Raw genomic sequence first — 16,359 nt, 5'->3', positions numbered from 1 at the left:
CAATTTTTAGTAATTACTACAGTACATGTAACAACATGCAAAGCCGATAAGTTGTGCTTGAAAGGAATCTCTACGACCGATGCAGTGAGTTCGCTGTTTATGCTTTTCTCTCTCTCTCTCTCTCTCTCGCCCGCCCCCCTCCCCTCTCCCCCCCCCAAAAAAAAATCCCCAACATGATACTGTTGTGGCGCGCCCTGGACGTCGGCGCGGGTTTTGCTGCAGGGTGGTCCATGCTGAAACTGGCCTCCTCCTACTGCAAGGCCAAGTTCGCCTCCTACCACCCAAGCAGTGACGGGAAGGGGAGGACGGGAGGCGGACTCACACTGTTCCCGCCCTTCTTTGTTGTGCCCGGCGGCAACCTCGATGATAACATACTAAGACCCCAGCAATACAACCAGCCCCCCCCGGCCAACTACTACCGCTACACCCCGGATTCCTTTGACGCCCTTGTGAAGGCCAAGACACCAATGTTGTTTAGCCATCTGAGCTGCGCCTTCGGTGGCACGGTGACGAACCGCATGCTTCGGAGTGTTGCTGCCACGGCGCCGCCGGATCTCCAGCGCGAAATTCTCATTTTGTGCGGTGACGGTGAGTCGCTTTGCCAGAACCCCAACGGCGCCGCAGGCAAGCATGTCATCAGCGTCATTGCCACCGCTGCCGCCCTTGCGGATTTGACCTACGCGAAGAACATCAACGCCGGTCTCCGCGAGGTGACGCTTTTCACTGCCGTTGACGACGCGAAAGGCGAAGAGCATGGCACGGCTGAGAAGCGCTTCATGGCCTTGTTTGGCGCTCAGGATGCCAACTTCTACACCTCCCAGAAACCAAACGTGGCTGTTGATGAGCCCAGCTTTGCCGAGTACCTTCTCGGGCGCCGGTGGGCTGTGATTGGAAGCCCGAAGGAACACCCGAACGCGCTGCTGGTTGGGCTTAAGGCCAAGGCCCCCAGCTTTACCACGGAAGAGGACCGGTCGGCCGAGACCGTTGCGCGCAATGAAGCCCCCGAGCTCGAGGTGACGCTCGTGTTCCGCGGCAGCTTTTTTGACACAGACGATGTGCCTGACTCTGTGACGGTGGCGGACGAACAGCGGGTGTACACGCCGAAGGAGAAGAAGGGCCTGATCTACCACGACTGGGTTGGCGGCAACCTGCGAGTCTCGGCTGTGGATGCCTACGGCACCAAGGTGCACGGCGGCTTCCAACAGCGCCTTGAGCTGTTGTGGCCCAAGGTTGTAGAGTTTGTCAACGACGCCCTGAATGACGGCGCCGTGAGCCTCGGCTGCGCAGCCAATAAATTCTCTCTCAGCTTTGCGATTGCGGGGCACAGCCAGGGAGCTGGCATTGCCACGCTCGCGGCGCTCAAGCTTCTGACGTGTACGGACTTTGCCAACGACGGGGGCCCGGACAACCGCGGGCCACCCCGCATCCACCTTTACACTTTTGCTTCGCCCGCTGTGGTTATGCATGACCAGCTCCCGGACACGCACATTCGCCACTTCCGCTTCCTCCTCAACAACGACTGGGTGCCCACTGAACCGCCTCGCCCTAGGTGGGCTCAGCGCTTTTGGTGGTACACCCACAGCAATGACTTGGCTATCGTCCTCGATGGCAAGAAAAACAACTATGCCGCTTCCTGGGTTGGAGCTGACGCGCACTCCGCGTACGCCCCACTGCTGCTGCGGCTCGCCGAGGGCGACATGAGCGTGCTCTAACTCTGCGACCTGCCACTGTTTCGTCTTCTTCCGCCTGCATGCATCTTTCGTGACTAGACTGTGTTTCAGGGGGGGTTACAAGGATATAGAAGCCCCTGAACCCCTTTTTTTTTAACTGAAGAGGCACCAGACCAGCCTCGCGGCTTGCTCCAGCGCCAACGCCTGGCTGTGCCGCACAGAAAGCGAAATGAAAGTAGAGGGATCGGCAAGGGCGAGGGTCGTCCCCGAGCCAGTACACCCAGTGGCCTGGCGGTGCCCTCAATTGATAAACGTTTGCATTGCCCAGGAGGACAAGGGAGGGTTCCAGTAAATTTTATCATCTCACTCCCCTTTTTATTACATGTAGCTTCCTTCCAAGGCTCGTGAAAATCGACGATAAGTGCTTTGATTTGAGGAGTCTGCATCAAGAGGGCAGCGCCCGTGAAAGTGCGATCGATCAAAAACGAAAACTACTACAGTACATGTAGTACTATTGATAAGTTAGAACTTTATCCACGTCTCTTTACATGTACATCCTATGTAAATAAATTTTTATTTTTATTTTATTTTTTTTATTTTTGAGGCGGGGGAGGTGTCAGTGACTTTGTGTTTCGGACGGCGTCGGCAGCTCGGCGTGAGGGGGGGTTACAGGAAGACGGGGGAAGGATCGGATCGAAGGACAACGTCCGGCTGTTGTGAGAAGGATGGCGGTTGTGGTGGGACGTGGGGCATGGCGGTGGGTTGGCCGGGGGGTGGGTCGTCGGTGGCGGCATGATTTGGTTCAGCAGGCGCAGGGCGCGCAGGTCGTGGAGTTGGCCAATGAGGCCCGAACGCTGGTCGCGACCGTCTCCAACTGGGGCGGCATTGGTATGTTGTTTTAGACTCGATTCCCACCCACTTTCATGGCACAACGGGCGAGGCTCAACCTCTTGTACTCTGCGCTGACCGTCCAGTTCAAAAGCTCTTGGTGCCGGATCGCTCGGGCAAGATGGCCGACGTGGTTCTTGGCAAACCCGCCATGAGCGAGTACCTGACGCCCGATGCCTCGCCCTATTTTGGCTGCACTGTTGGTCGAGTCGGCAATCGCATCGACAAAGCCACCTTCCACCTCGACGGCCAAATGTTCGCCTTGCCTCATCTCGGCTGGCTGCTCAACCCCTCACCTTTTCGCTTTATTCCAGAGGCTAGCTTCTCATACCTCTGTCCGTGCTGGGCCCTGATCCTTTCTTTCTTGGGAGATTACAGGTACAAAGTGGACCAGAACGACGGTGACAACCACTTGCACGGAGGATTCAATGGATGGGATCAACGCCTGTGGTCGGCCGCCGGCCCCGCCGGCCCCGCAAGCTGGCATTTAGAGCTGCGCTCCCCTGATGGCGACGCAGGCTATCCCGGAAATGTCGATGCCACCGTTGCCTTTAACGTGGCTGAAGACAACGCCCTGGACATGGTCTTTACAGCCACCACAGATGCCCCGACCATCATCAACATGACTCACCACGGTGCGATCGAGATCATGCCCAAGCCCCTCCGCACCGCCACCTTTGTTCCCGCTCACGGCACACCCCGACTCCAACGCCCGCCATGTTCTGCAGGCTACTTTAATCTGGCAGGCCACGACAGTGGACCCGTGGATGATCAACTGGTTACCGTCCATGCCGAAAAGTACACGGCCGTCCACCCCGATCTCATCCCCACAGGCCAACTGGCTCCAGTCTCTGAACTCGGCCTAGCCAATGGCCAGCCCGAGCGCTTTGGTGCCATCTTTGACCACATGCGCCGCGTGCAGAACATGCCGGGCCTGGATCACAACTTTGTGGCCAGCAGCACCATCCATGACGGTGATCTCGCGCTCGTGGCAGAAATGTATGACCCCGCGTCTGGACGCCACATGGAGGTTTGTCCCAATCCTGAGCCCCTTATCCCTCCGCAGGACAAACTCGACGCCAGCTGGCTGGCCCGGCTCATTCGGTGAACAAAAATGAACATGTTCCCCGCGTCGCTAGGTTTGGACCGATCAGCCTGGCTTTCAAGTCTGGACGTCCAACGGCGCCTTTTCCTCTGCCGGCAAGGACGGTGTCACCTACAGCGAACATGCTGGTGCGTCGGCCGATCTTCTGACCAGCTGATCATCTGCTTTGTTTTTCATTCCTTGTCTCTCATTCCTGCGGTTTATGTTTATGGCCTTCACAATCAACACTGATGCTGGCCTGTGGTGTTGTTCCGGGGCACAAATGCCAGGCGTTTGCTTTGAGACGCAAAACTTTCCAGACGCCATCAATCAAATGGATTTTCCCTCGGCTGTGCTACGCCCGGGAGAGGCATACCGCCATGTAGTTCGCTACAAGTTTAGCGTGCGAACCTGAGACATGCCTCTTTTCGCAGCGGCCTGTTCCAACGAAGCGCCGGCCTGCTTCGCGCCCTGTTTCGTGTTTTGTTGTGTGAGTCAATATGAATGCCCGGATCTGTATTCATGGCATTGATATGTTGTATCATGTTCGTGTGTTTCTGTCGCTGCGTGCGACCGTGTCATCATGTGCGTCTGTGGTCAAGTTCAATCTGCCACTGTCAAACCAGTCAGTTGATCAATTTGCTGCATGTGCTGGCAGCTCAGGCTGCTGCGATGGCAAGGTCTGACCGCACCAAAGAGCATTTACAACACACAACATTCAGCAGCAAAAGAGCTTTTTTTCATGGTGTTCACCGGAAAAACTTGGGGGCGACCTGGACCACGACGATGGCGGCCATGAGGAGGGTCATGGTGGGGAAAAGATACCAGAGGACGCCGGTCACATTGCGGTTGAACCAGTTTGAGTAGTAGGCCAGGAACATTTCAAACATGACAAACACGTAGGCAAGGGTGCCCACGATGCGGTGAACCAGCTTGATCTTCTTCACCGTTTTAGGACCAACGGCGCGCACCATTTGGTCGGGGAAGAGAAAGCTGATGTTGCCAATGGTCATGCCCATGATCAAAACAAAGGTGTAAAAGCCAATCGTTCCGTGCCACGACTTCCAGTGGGTCTTGCCTTTGGTCTCCTTGTTGGTGTAGATGGCCACAAACCCTGTGGCGGGCCAAAATCGGGGGAAAAGATCACGGGTGGACATGAATGTTGAGGCGGGCGGGGGACACATGCACGGCAAGAGTACGGGTCTTCAAAGATAACGCACCGAGGAGAATGCAGGCTGCCGCCAAGGCATTCAAAACGAAATGGAACCAGACGGTTTGGTTATAGGCCTTCTTGCCGTTGAAGACAAAGTTGAGCACGCTGTACGACATAAAGCCGTACACCTAGGGTGCATAAGAAGTAGGAGGAGAGCCCGAAGGTCAAGATGGGCGAGGCCAAGGTCAAGAGCCAAAGACGCGGGATGGGAGGGGCGGAGACAGAGAACAAGCACTTACGCCAATGGTCATAAAGAAGATGTGCCAGGGGAACCATGCCGTGATGGCGGTCGGGGGCTCGAGGTAAATGAGGTAAGCGGCCATCAGGCCGCCCATGGTGGTGACGATGCGCGCCATCCTAGCACTGGTGTTGCCGCTGGGGTGTCCGGCGTGATCAACGGGTGCTGCGATGGGAATCAGCGACGCGTCGTGGCTACCAATCGTTGCGGGTCACGACGAGGATCTGGCCTCGGCGAGCAGTCCAGACACCTACCCCGCCGTTCCAGAGTGAGTGTACCAAGGCGATTCCTCTCCCAAACCATCACACGACAAGCACGACAATCACGACCGCAACACTGCCACCCTCTCACCACCACCACCCCACCACCCTTTGCCACCATTCACCATCAACCATCCCATGCCAAGACGATCCTTCGACCCCGCGCCAATACCACCACCGTGCCGCTGCCAAAACGATATTCACTGACCCAAAGAAGAGAGAGAGAGAGAGGAGAGAGAGAGAAATGCGAGAGAGAGAGAGAGAGAGAGACGACGAATGAGGCGGAGATTAAGAGAGACAGAGGGTCAGGAGAAAAGGGTGTAAAGGAAAGTACAATGAGAGCGAGAGACCGAGAGATAAAGAGTGAGAGTTAGAGAGAGAGTCAAGATTGAGACACAGAGATGAGAGACACACACACTCACACACTCACAAAAGAACGGGAGCTCTGCGCAGCTGTGTGATGTATAATACTTGTTTGAAAAGTATTCTTATTCTTTTTACGCTACACCCCCTCTACGTGCGTTCTCTACATAATACCAATCGCATTTTGTATTTTACTTTTTCAAAGCATAAGTAAAAAGTATTTTAAGACAAATACAAACACCCTGACGTGCGAGCAAAACCGCGCGATCGCGGCCCCTGACCGATCGGAGCCAGACCCAGAAACCATGGCAGCATCCAGTCAGAACCGCTTGATGGCACTCGTGTGTATCCTGGCATTGGCTTTGAACGAGGCTTGTGGCGTTGTGGTGCCTACAATCCAGATTGCCACCGGTGTTGACATGCCCATTATTGGACTTGGTGCGTGACACTTGAGACCTTCCCTCGCGCCTTCGCGTCCGTGCCGCCAGCTGGCTTCGTTGTTGGCGACTGCCGGTGGCCAGGGCCTCGATCTGATCCGCCTGGCGTTCTCATAGGCTCTTGCTGTGGAAGCTACAACGTGAGCCAGTGGCTAGCTCTCGGGGCCACGCACATTGACACCAGTGTGGATTATGGCTCCGAGCCCAACATCAGCCAGGCTTTCCAGGTTTGAGCAGTTTTCACTCGCTCCTCGCCACACCACCTGGGCTCTGACTCGGCCTTGAAAGGCCGATTGCATGACCCAAGCACCTTGATCCCCGGCTAGGCCTCCCAAGTAGACCGCAGCACCATCTTCATCACCTCCAAGATCAATTCTGAAAACTACAGCGCCAACATGATTCCGGTACGCCACTCTGCTCGGGTCTCCCAAAAAAAAAAAAATCCTCCTTTTGACAGGCCCACCCACTTGGGCACAGTCGCATGTGCCAGATGTGGCCCCCCATTTTGCCCAATGTCGGCTGTGCCCTCACGTGTCACGTGTCTCGTCGTTCCCCTGTGTAGGCCATTCGCGCCCAGATCCTTGAGCCCTTGAATATGAGCTATGTCGGTACGCAGTCAATGCCTTGTTTCCTTTTCCCGGGCCTTGCTGCCTTTTACGCGTAATCCTTTTATGAAGACCCCAACCCTTGACCCTAAGTTAGACCTCTTGCTTCTGCATCACGCGGGCCGCCTCCAGAACGATACCCGCCCTCGACCCGCGTGTTTTGATGCCAGCAATACCGCCAATGGCACCTACTACCAGTGCCGGTACGCGGCTACCCACTCTGCCCGTCTCTGCTTGGCAGCGACACGACCAACACCGTGTTCTCACTGACACACCCTGAACTCATACACGACTCTCGTCAGGATCGAGGCCTATGGCAGTTTGCTGGAAGCCCAACGCCAAGGCCTGACGCGCGCCATCGGAGTCTCCAACTTTGAACAACGCGATTTGCAGCAGGTGCCACGGCCACGCTCTTGAAACGCCGTCGTCACCTTCCTGCCTTTTGCCTCACCCCCTTTTGGCCCACCATTGTTGCCCGGGTCTAGCTTTACGACGTTTACGGTCTATGGCCAGCCGTCAACCAGATCGAAAACCACCCATACTACCACAATGATGGTGGGCTCGCGCGTCGGCGCACCCAGTGCTGATTCAAAGTCGAGCCTCATGCCCTTGCTCCGCTCAATAGACCTGATTGCCTTTTGCAAGGCCCGTAATATCACCTTGACTGGCTATGCCCCAAGTACGTGAGCTCCCTTGACTCGTCCAAGCAATGATTGACGGGATGGCACGCCGCGCTCTAGCTCACACACCTGTTGCTGCAACTTTTCAGTGGGCGCCTACCCCCGATCAACCATGCTTGATGACCCCGTTGTTCATCAAGTAGCCGAGGTCAGCTCATGGATGCTTGCCACTGCGCTACTCCACCTCTCGCAAGCATATGGTTGTGAGAGGAGCACCCCGTCCCCCACTCACCTTCTTGTGGCGCTGCCCATGCTCGCAAGCACAGAAGCGGGGGCTCACTCCAGGACAGGTCGCCTTGGCTTGGAGTCTGCAAAAGATGGATGGTCATGGTGTCGCCATCCCCCGCTCCCACAATGCCACTCACATGGCATCCAATCTTGTAAGCCGGGTACTCTGACCCTGCCTCCGCGGTTGCGTCAAGCATGCACTGACGCCCCGACTCGTGCACTGGGCGCATGTTCTGTCCGTAGGGCATTTCCAGTGTCTCGCTCGAGGCCGACGACATGGCTGCCCTCAATAAACTACCCCAGCAAAAGATTTACGCCACCCAGTGCCAGCCCTGGTGCTGACGCATACATACTCAAGCCCAGGCTCAAGAGGGTGTAAATGCCTATGCTACCGTTCCTGCGTGCGTATGCCCTGGCCTTCATAATCGACCCTGTGCCGTTGATTGACTGTGTATACAACAGCTGATAGTCAATCTTAAATTGACTGCGCCAAATTCAAATCTTTCCCGAGCCGCTGGAGCACTTACGCCGACGGCGTCCATTCAAGTGCATCGACACTCATGCCATTATAATTGTGATTATCTGTGATTTTCTGTCACCTGAACATAGTATCCCATGCGAACATCACAAACCTCTAAGCTGTTCATCATGGAGCTCCTGGTCACGTCAAGGGCAAGAAGAGGGTATTAGCCGACGGTCAGTTCCACTGGATCCACGGACGTCTCGAGCAAGAAACACCACACAAAGACCTCAAACAGGTCAAGTCATCATACCGCCAATGGACGTGTGCGTCGTCGGATCGCAATTGACACATGGAAAAACGCGCTTCGAATTTCTTGCACTATCAGCTGCAGCGTCGATGCTACGATTTGCTCAGGGAAAGAGGAGGGAGGGGAGGGAGTCGATTACGACTCGTAGTCGTAGTTGTGACTGATATTCACCTCCACCGCAACTCAAGGCAAATTGTACAACACATCCACAAGGAAGGATCACCGCCACCACCCTCTGCCGCATACCATCTTCAAGATAAGTCTAGAGGATAATAGAGGAACCTTCCAAAACACTCGAAAACAATTTCATCAAAAATCCATGAAAATTCGCTAAAATTCGTCAAAAATTAAAATAAATTCTCTTCTTTCGTTTTGAAAATTTTGAAATTTTTTTTCTTCACACACACACACACACATACACACACAGATGGCGGCGGCGGTGGCGGCGGTGGGGCGCCTACAGCGGCTACGCTTGGGTGGCAGGGGGTTGTTGGCACTGTTGGTGGTGCTTGGGCAGGTGATGGTGATGGTGGCGGTTAATGAGGTGGAGCTGGCTACGCCCGATTCATGCGCGGCCGCGTCGGTGGCCTTTGATTCGCTCTCCCTCAGCTGCTTCGCGTGTGGCACCAACGAGGTCGCAGAGGCCGCCGGTCGGTTCGGTTCTCTCTCACCTGGCGCTGGTAATGCGGCGTGCCCCACTTGAAGCACATGCCATCTCACCAATCTTCTCCTGCCGTGCCGATAGAGTGCATTTGTGCGCCGCAGTCGCGAGCAACAGCCGTGGCGGAAACAACTGCGTGCACTGCCTGTGGGAATGATGAGGTCACGCCCCCTCCCCTTGAGCATCTTGCCTCGCGTGTCGGCCTGCCCCTCTGCTCCTTGTCTCATTTCTCATTCTTGCCTTTCCAAATCAGGTGGTAGCGCTGAATGGCAAGGACTGCATCGTCTGCTCCACCACCATTGCAGAGGATGGATCGTGTCCCTGCCCGGCTCAGAGCATTCGCTGTCAGTCCTACTCAACCGCCTCTCCCTCTTTTACCCTTTTTCGAGTTGTCCATCGAGGCGAAACCGCACTCAGCATGCCTGCTTCCAATCCAATCTTCTTTCATCCTGGTTTAGCCGACTTTGATTCAAATCAGTCCTTGCGCAGCTCCACAGCCTGCCTGCCTTGCCCCTCCGGCACCACGGTCCGTTCCATTCCCTTGTCATTTGCGCCGTGACCATATCATCTGGGTCTCTCACAAAGTCACACCAACTGCTTTGCCACCCTCGAGCAGCCAGATGCAGCTGGCACCGCCTGCGTTGTCTGCCCAGACGTTCGCATGACAAGCACCGACACCACGGGCTGCACTTGTCCCCTGGACATGACAGAGGTGCGAGTTTGTGCCCCTTTGTCCTAGCAGCTGGGGTGGCCTTCTTCCCGCTGATGGTGCTTTTGTCACACGCCGCAGCTGGATGGAACTTGCCTAGATTCGAGCGTGGTGGATGCCTACCAAGTCACTGAGCGTCAGCTCCAAGTATCCTTTGATGTACGCGCACCCTCCCTCAGCTTGGCTCCTGAAAGGCTTCTTTTAAAATTTCTCACCCTGGCATCCACCTTGAAACACTTGATGCAGGATGCGGGACTGACCGTGACTTCAGGACTGCTTGAAGCACAGCTCCGTGCCAGCGTCCTGTTGTGTCAGGTCTGCTTCCTCGCCGTTGGCCTATGTTTGGCTTCTATCGCCTTCCCTGCTCTCCTCCCCAACTCATGTCCGGCTGTGTCTAGAATGCCGAGGCTGACAACCAGAGGGCGATGGCCTGTCAGCGTCTTGCCAATTTGTGCGCCTTGACAGCTTACGATAGTAGCAGCGAACCGTGCACCCAGTACAACGACATGCTGCAGGTCGCCTCCTTGGGCGTTAACGATGTTGCCTCCTGGTATGGCCGTTGAATCCTTTACATCCTGCCCTGTTCTCCTTGCCTCTATCCGGCTCTAGCTATTCGACTGATCTGTGCACATGGGGTGCGATCCTACAGGCCTGAGAGCCTGCCCTGGCTGTATTACACTCGAGACGCCGAGCTCGGCGCTATCACCGCCAACATCAGCGTATGTCGCAATTGCCCATCGTCTGGCATGTCCCCGGCTGTCGACTGCTGCGCCCGCTCTCTTGTGTTTTGAACTAATTTGCTGTATTGACTGGTGGGGTGTGTCTTGTAGAATGATCATCGATTGCAAATTTATGTGGCCGTCTACTCCCTCACAGGCGAACTGGCCGAGTTCAGACCGCTGGACGCCGATGATCTCGAGGTATGGCCTCGCGCTGTCGCTTCTTCCACTTGCTCTTCATTTCATCCCGTCGAATTGTTGTCTCATGCTTGCCCTTCAACTTTGGGTAGTTGTGTCCATCAACATTTTCCCAAGCGTGGCGCTACTTTGGAACCCCCATCAGTGAAGGCTGTCAAGTTGACGTGGCTGACCTTACCAGTGGTGCGTCTTGCTGACGCTCTTTACCTTGGGGGGTTTTTTTTTTCTTTTGTTTACTTGTAACCCCCCACCCCCTTTTTTCATGTTTTTGTGATTCTGCGTTCTGATGCAGGCGATAATGTTTTGCTGGAGCTCTTTTTGCAAACCACAACTGGGGCTTTTGAGCCCATTCCTCTTCTCATCACCAACCTACAGAGCGCTGATCTGTCTCCTAATGCGGGCAGCGACTCTAGCACCTGGCTTTTTACGGTACGCCATTGCCTCAGACAAGGTCCTGGCTCAAGGCGGCCACAGTCATGGGCAGCTCGGTCTCATCAACACTACGGGTTCATGTTGCCTAGCGGCGAATGTTTTTGCGCGACGCAGCTTTGGGGATGGACCTCGACGGCCAACTTCGCGCAGTTCGGTGGTTACAACATCTTGTGTTGCGCTTCGAGGCCGATGATAATAAGGACGAGGGCACCTTTTCCAGCCTAGTACGCGACCCTTGATCTTTTCGTCACAGATCTCTTTGAGTTGCATGGCTTGGTTCGATGAGCGATATTATTTTTTTCCTTGGCTCACCATCCGGCCCGCTGGGCGCCTCCCACAGTATGCAGTGGTCACGTATGGGGATGTGGCCATGTCCTCCAACACTGCGTCCGTACCGGTAAGTCAGCGCGGGCCCATACGGTGCGCTTTTTTCAACGCACGTAAGCATGAGTGTCAATTTCAGGCCTGATTGACTAGCCCTTTTGTTGTCGCATTCAGGCTCGCCTCGAGGTCGAATACGTGAGCGATGTGGGTGAGCACTGGCAAGCCTTGCAATGGTCTGCCGTGACCTTTACACTCCTCAGCATAGTGTACGCTGGCTACATCACAACCATGTGGAAGCGCCGCCACAAGCGCGAGTTTGTCGATGGTGACACTCTGCTCGTTACGGCAGGCAGTGCACTACATGCTTTTTCCGTGCTGATGGCTTGGGCGTGCATTGGCTACAGCATCCATCTTGTATTGGTTTTCACGGGTCGCCGCCAACACTCGTCATTTTTGCCCGTCAAGCGGCAGCGTGATTATCTTGACGAGTACTTTTTGCCCATTGTGACCTGGTTCCTGCTGGCGGATGCCATCTGGCTCGTGTACCGTCAAAGCAGCAGCGATGTGTTCTTCATCGATTGGGAGCGTTCCAAGCTTTCACCCTCTGTCACGGCGGGGGACGCCAAACCACCCGGTCGCACCGAGAATGATCCGGGGCAAGGCTCGGTGCCCATGATCAGTGTCTGGCGCCGCATCCAGGCAGCGCGAGAGTGGTTGGCTATCCAAACCTATCGACGCGTGCCTCCGGCCGTCCGCCTTTTATTAGTCCTGTTGTGCCTCTACGGGTTTGATGTTGGCGAGTATGCCGAGAACAGCAGTGGCTATGCTCCAGATTATCGGGTAGGCCCGCTCATGCTGTTTGCTTGAAGATGACTTGACGAGCCAAGGCACCTTATGCTCACAACGTGTCGTGCTGGCCAACTTTCTTGCAACCTCTAGTCCAAAGATCACCACCTTTTGCGCTTTGGCTTGGTCGTCCTGATCTACGTTTTTCTGAGCTTGGCCATCTTTGCGTATGGCCAGACCATTTATCTGCGCTACGTCGGCGTAAGTCATGCCTCCCATTCTCTACCCCTGGCCTGTTTGTTGCGCTTGTTAGGGGAAGGATCAAAAGCTTGGGCGTGAAGGACATACGCTTGGCCTCGAATCGTTTCAGACTCACACTTTCCTTTTGCGTGTGCTAATCCTAACTAACCGGCGTAAACTGTCGACAAATCAGGACAAGCTGACGCATTTTGTTGATCGTCTCTCCGTGCTCAACGTGAGCTTGGTTGTCATGGACTCGGATTATCGGGGCTGGTATATTCATGGGCAAAGCCCCCACGGGTTTGCTGATGTTAGCATGGACAAGCTCTTGGACAATTTGCGCAAGGTTGGTGCTAGACTTTCCAATCTCATGTTGTGGCGGTGTTCATCCGTTCATCCTGATGGAGTCGGGTCAAAACTCTTGGGGTGTTTTAGGAGGAAATGAACTTGACAAGCCCACGAGGGTTGGAGCCAAGCGAGGACCTGCAAACGTTTGAAGTGTATATACCTTCTCGATTGCGCGAACACTGGGACGCCGCCTTGTTAAACAGCGTGCGACAGGTGAGCGTCCGATACTTCAATCGCAGATCTTGCCTGTGCATGTGTGTCTTTGACCAATCTGTCATGTTTTGGGTGCTTTTATTCTGCAGGATGCCGAGCTGCCTCGCCACACGGCTGCCGATCGTCAGGCGCTCACGAACGCGCGCTTGCACAGCACGCGCGCCCAAGCCGATTTGAACATGCATTGGATGGCCTATTTGCAGCGCAGCTATCCCGATCTCGACTACGTTGTTGCTGTACGTCTTTGTCTGTGCTTCAGTCATGCAAACAACGCCATTGATTGTCGGGCGTTCTCAGCTCTAGGTGTGAGCTAATGAATGCGACGCCGGTGCCTGCTACTGTTGCTGCTGTGCAGAATCGTTCTTTTGTGGATCGGCTTGTGGATCGCACTCCGGTTGTCTTGAATCGTGGCATTTTCTATCGCGACTTTAGCAACGGGTTCCAGACAACCCTTTTCATGGGATCAGAGGTGAGGCTAAATTCTATGGTTCTGTTGCTCAAGAAGTTCAGCTTGATGATGGCTGCGCTCATGATTTGGTTTAGGGATTTCTCGTGTTGGTGGAGCTGTTCCAATTTCTGTTTTGGGACCGCGTCTGGCACAAGTATGTAGCGTTGCAAGTTCTGTATTGGCCTCGAAGCTTGCTCTGCTAGTGGTGTGAAGGAGCCCCCCTTTTTTTGAGTGTCGAACATGCACTGCGCCAGCCTTGGCTATCTAACAAATTTGTGGCGCGTTCGCGTGAATTTTCGTCTAGTTATGCTGCGGCAGCTGTTTCTGCATTTGTCGTGATCGAGCTGCTCACTGCTTTGCGACAGCGTTATGGGCGGATTAACATTTCCAACAAGACATTGCTGGATGACCGCTTCCTCTAACGGGCGTGTGTTTGATATAAAATACAAGGCAGCTGGCTGCAATTCAAGGTTCAGGTGGATCCCCATGCTTCTCGTGGAAAGATCATTTTAAACAAAACAAAAAAGAAGGCGATGCAAGTCAAGCTCGAGTTGGCGTTGGGCAAGCGGGGCTGCAGAACCAATCTGAATCTTGGAAAATCAAAAGGTACAACGGCACGCCATCTCACACACATATGGAAAAAAAGTCACAAACAACAAAACATGGCACAGAAGAAAAGAAAAAAAAGGGGGGAGAGAGGAACGGTGCCGCGCCGATGGGGTTTCAATATGTTGCATGGTCATTTGAAGCAAGTCGGGCCTTGCCCCAGCACACGGAATGGACTGGGCGACAGGGTAGTCTATCTATAGAAAGTACGGGGTCGTACGTGCAGCGGGCACGTTGCGCTTCTCCTCTGGCACGGCTTCGAAGAAGATTGGGTGTTGCTCCAGCTTTTCGTTGATCTCGAGGATGGAGGCAACGTTGCCGCAACTGCAGATGCGCCGAGAGCAAAAGACAAAAAAAAAAAAAAAAAAAAAAAAAAAAAAAAAAGAGGGCACAAGAAGAAGAAGGAAGGTCGCGGCAAGGTCAAGAAAATTGATGAGAAAATGGGCGGTCAAGCTTGATGTGTCTGTTGAATGGAAAGAGGATGTTGGCGGGTTGGGCAAGCGAGATTGAGGTGAACATACCGATAGCAGTAGTTGGGGGCAGACCAGACGGTGGCCAGCGCGTTATTCTCAAAGTGATATTGAAGGCCCTCTTGGACGAGTTGATGGGCACGGCAAATGAGTTTGAGGCTGTTGATGTTGCAAAACTAAGAGACGGACCAAGGCGGCATTAGAACGACGCATGTGCCTGGAATTCATGTTGTGTACAGGTGGGGGAGGCTTGCGCTTGCTGGCAAAGAAGTGGCGCGTGCAAGATTGGCACTTACTTCAGAGACGACCTTGCTGCCGAAGAGGTAGCCAGCACCGCGAGGACTGACGAGCCAGGTTTCAATCTCATCGGGATCCGACCAGACTAGATCACAAAAGGCGCCTTCGTGTGGAATTTCCTGGCAGCGCTCAATCGTACGAATCTGCAAAATGGCAAGCAAGGCGGAGGAGGAGGGGATGAGAGTTGCTAGTTGTGACTCGAGATAGGGGTGGGTGATGCAGCTGCAGGTGTACCTGATCGACGGTGGGAACATCGGGGGAAAGACCACCGTGCACGCAAAGGATCTGATCGTCGATGAGGGCTGCAACGGAGAGGAGGTCAAAGACTTCGGTGCAATACTTCCAAGCGTTGGAGTTGCCATACTTTTGCAGACACTCGTCTGTGGAAAAAAAAAAAAATTGGGCGAGGGCGTTAGATGACGAGAAATAGAGCAGGGCGGGGGTGGGTTTAGGCAGCTTGACTGACCGTAAAAGCCGTAGGCCTGGGTAATTTGGCGCGTCTCGTGGTTACCGCGCAAGAGCACCATGCGGTCCGGGTACCTGGATGTGCAAGAGAAAGACGCGCACAAGTCGAGCGAGAGAGAGAGAGAGAGAGAAAAGAGGAGGTGATCGTAACGGCAGGAAGAAGGAGATGACGAGGGGGATGGTGTCGCCGCACGAGCGGACGGAAAACGCACTTGGCTTTGAGGGTGAGAAGGCGGGTGAAGGTTTCGAGGCTGTAGTGGCCACGGTCGACAAAATCACCCTGGAAAGGCGATGAATCAGAACGTTGAGGCGATTCGAAACTTTGCGGAAAAACAAATAAAACGGGAAAAGTCGCAAAGGGTAAACTCGAAATCAAAACCAAGTCGAGGCACGAGACAGGCGACGAACCATGAAAATGTAGGTGGTGTCGGGCACCTGACCACCGTGCCGGAAGAGCTCTTCGAGATCATAAAACTATTGAAAAAAAAAAGCCCAAAGCAACATCGATGCTGTGAGCCAGGATGGATCATTGGCAAGGGTACCAGCGGGCCGGGGTAGGGTCAGAGAGCAATTATAGACCTGGCCGTGAATGTCGCCGCAAACGGTCACGGGACTGGAGACGGTTTGCACCGTGCCTTCCTCGAGCAAAATTTCCGACACCTTGGAGCACAATGCCTACGGTGCCAATAGTTGAGCCGCCGTGAGAGGTAGAAAAGGGCAGGACCACCCCGCAACAGCAAAAGCGGAGCCAAAAACAAAGGCATGCAGAGCGATATTTTGATAGCAAAGGCCCTCGGGGCCGTCCGTCCGTCCGCCCGTTCGCCCGTTCGCCCGTCCGTCCGCCTGCAGTGACCGCCATACGCGCGCGCTTTTCATTTTCTTCCTCTTTACCTTGAGCTCATTCTCTGGCAGATACTTGCAATCCTTCACCAACTCCACCCATTGATCCACATCCATCTTGCCAGCCATGCTTCTGTTACACCGTGCCCCACGTTGAACGCTCGTCT

At 54.5% G+C, this 16,359-nt stretch overlaps 5 protein-coding genes across 5 annotated transcripts; 3 read left to right on the top strand and 2 right to left on the bottom strand.

Moving 5' to 3' along the window:
• Nucleotides 1-173: 173 nt before the first annotated feature.
• MONBRDRAFT_38410 (uncharacterized protein) lies at nucleotides 174-1,989 on the top strand (the record flags this gene model as incomplete). Its single annotated transcript, XM_001748661.1, has 1 exon — nucleotides 174-1,989. One exon carries the CDS (start codon nucleotides 174-176, stop codon nucleotides 1,710-1,712), a length of 1,539 nt encoding a protein of 512 aa, XP_001748713.1. The 3' UTR covers nucleotides 1,713-1,989.
• A 690-nt stretch (nucleotides 1,990-2,679) lies between these two features.
• MONBRDRAFT_10900 (uncharacterized protein) lies at nucleotides 2,680-3,666 on the top strand (the record flags this gene model as incomplete). The annotated part of the gene is made up of 1 exon (XM_001748660.1): nucleotides 2,680-3,666. The coding sequence occupies one exon, from the start codon at nucleotides 2,680-2,682 to the stop codon at nucleotides 3,664-3,666; it is 987 nt and encodes a 328-aa protein (XP_001748712.1).
• A 598-nt stretch (nucleotides 3,667-4,264) lies between these two features.
• Nucleotides 4,265-5,576, bottom strand: MONBRDRAFT_38409 (uncharacterized protein). The gene is made up of 4 exons (XM_001748592.1): nucleotides 5,562-5,576; nucleotides 5,095-5,343; nucleotides 4,863-4,983; nucleotides 4,265-4,756 (listed from the first exon to the last, which is right to left on the bottom strand). Exons 2-4 carry the CDS (start codon nucleotides 5,209-5,211, stop codon nucleotides 4,392-4,394), a joined length of 603 nt encoding a protein of 200 aa, XP_001748644.1. The 5' UTR covers nucleotides 5,212-5,343; nucleotides 5,562-5,576; the 3' UTR covers nucleotides 4,265-4,391.
• Nucleotides 5,577-11,125: 5,549 nt separating this feature from the next.
• Nucleotides 11,126-13,994, top strand: MONBRDRAFT_38408 (uncharacterized protein). The gene is made up of 9 exons (XM_001748659.1): nucleotides 11,126-11,152; nucleotides 11,245-11,379; nucleotides 11,496-11,552; nucleotides 11,654-12,319; nucleotides 12,419-12,526; nucleotides 12,699-12,851; nucleotides 13,156-13,302; nucleotides 13,422-13,535; nucleotides 13,880-13,994. The coding sequence occupies exons 2-9, from the start codon at nucleotides 11,251-11,253 to the stop codon at nucleotides 13,934-13,936; spliced, it is 1,431 nt and encodes a 476-aa protein (XP_001748711.1). The 5' UTR covers nucleotides 11,126-11,152; nucleotides 11,245-11,250; the 3' UTR covers nucleotides 13,937-13,994.
• On the bottom strand, nucleotides 13,960-16,309 carry MONBRDRAFT_38407 (uncharacterized protein; the record flags this gene model as incomplete). The annotated part of the gene is made up of 9 exons (XM_001748591.1): nucleotides 13,960-14,444; nucleotides 14,642-14,766; nucleotides 14,887-15,030; nucleotides 15,122-15,267; nucleotides 15,354-15,427; nucleotides 15,565-15,632; nucleotides 15,761-15,826; nucleotides 15,932-16,027; nucleotides 16,244-16,309. The coding sequence occupies 9 exons, from the start codon at nucleotides 16,307-16,309 to the stop codon at nucleotides 14,318-14,320; spliced, it is 912 nt and encodes a 303-aa protein (XP_001748643.1). The 3' UTR covers nucleotides 13,960-14,317.
• Between the last annotated feature and the right edge of the window lie 50 nt (nucleotides 16,310-16,359).

The sequence above is a fragment of the Monosiga brevicollis genome, genomic scaffold, assembly GCF_000002865.3.
Source record: "Monosiga brevicollis MX1 MONBRscaffold_24 genomic scaffold, whole genome shotgun sequence".
Classification (NCBI taxonomy): Eukaryota; class Choanoflagellata; order Craspedida; family Salpingoecidae; genus Monosiga; species Monosiga brevicollis.
The sequence above is the reverse complement of the archived record's forward strand: the minus strand, read 5'-3'. Positions and strand labels throughout refer to the sequence as shown.

Bases quoted from the DNA above. Each gene is read 5' to 3' on its own strand.
- MONBRDRAFT_38409 (XM_001748592.1), bottom strand. From the start codon at position 5,211: ATGGCGCGCATCGTCACCACCATGGGCGGCCTGATGGCCGCTTACCTC. The intron at 4,984-5,094 runs GTAAGTGCTTGT...TATGCACCCTAG, and splicing joins TCTTCTTTATGACCATTGGC to GTGTACGGCTTTATGTCGTA. The intron at 4,757-4,862 runs GTGCGTTATCTT...GGCCCGCCACAG, and splicing joins GGCAGCCTGCATTCTCCTCG to GGTTTGTGGCCATCTACACC.
- MONBRDRAFT_38408 (XM_001748659.1), top strand. From the start codon at position 11,251: ATGTTTTTGCGCGACGCAGCTTTGGGGATGGACCTCGACGGCCAACTT. The intron at 12,320-12,418 runs GTAGGCCCGCTC...TGCAACCTCTAG, and splicing joins GCTATGCTCCAGATTATCGG to TCCAAAGATCACCACCTTTT. The intron at 13,303-13,421 runs GTACGTCTTTGT...GCTGCTGTGCAG, and splicing joins ATCTCGACTACGTTGTTGCT to AATCGTTCTTTTGTGGATCG.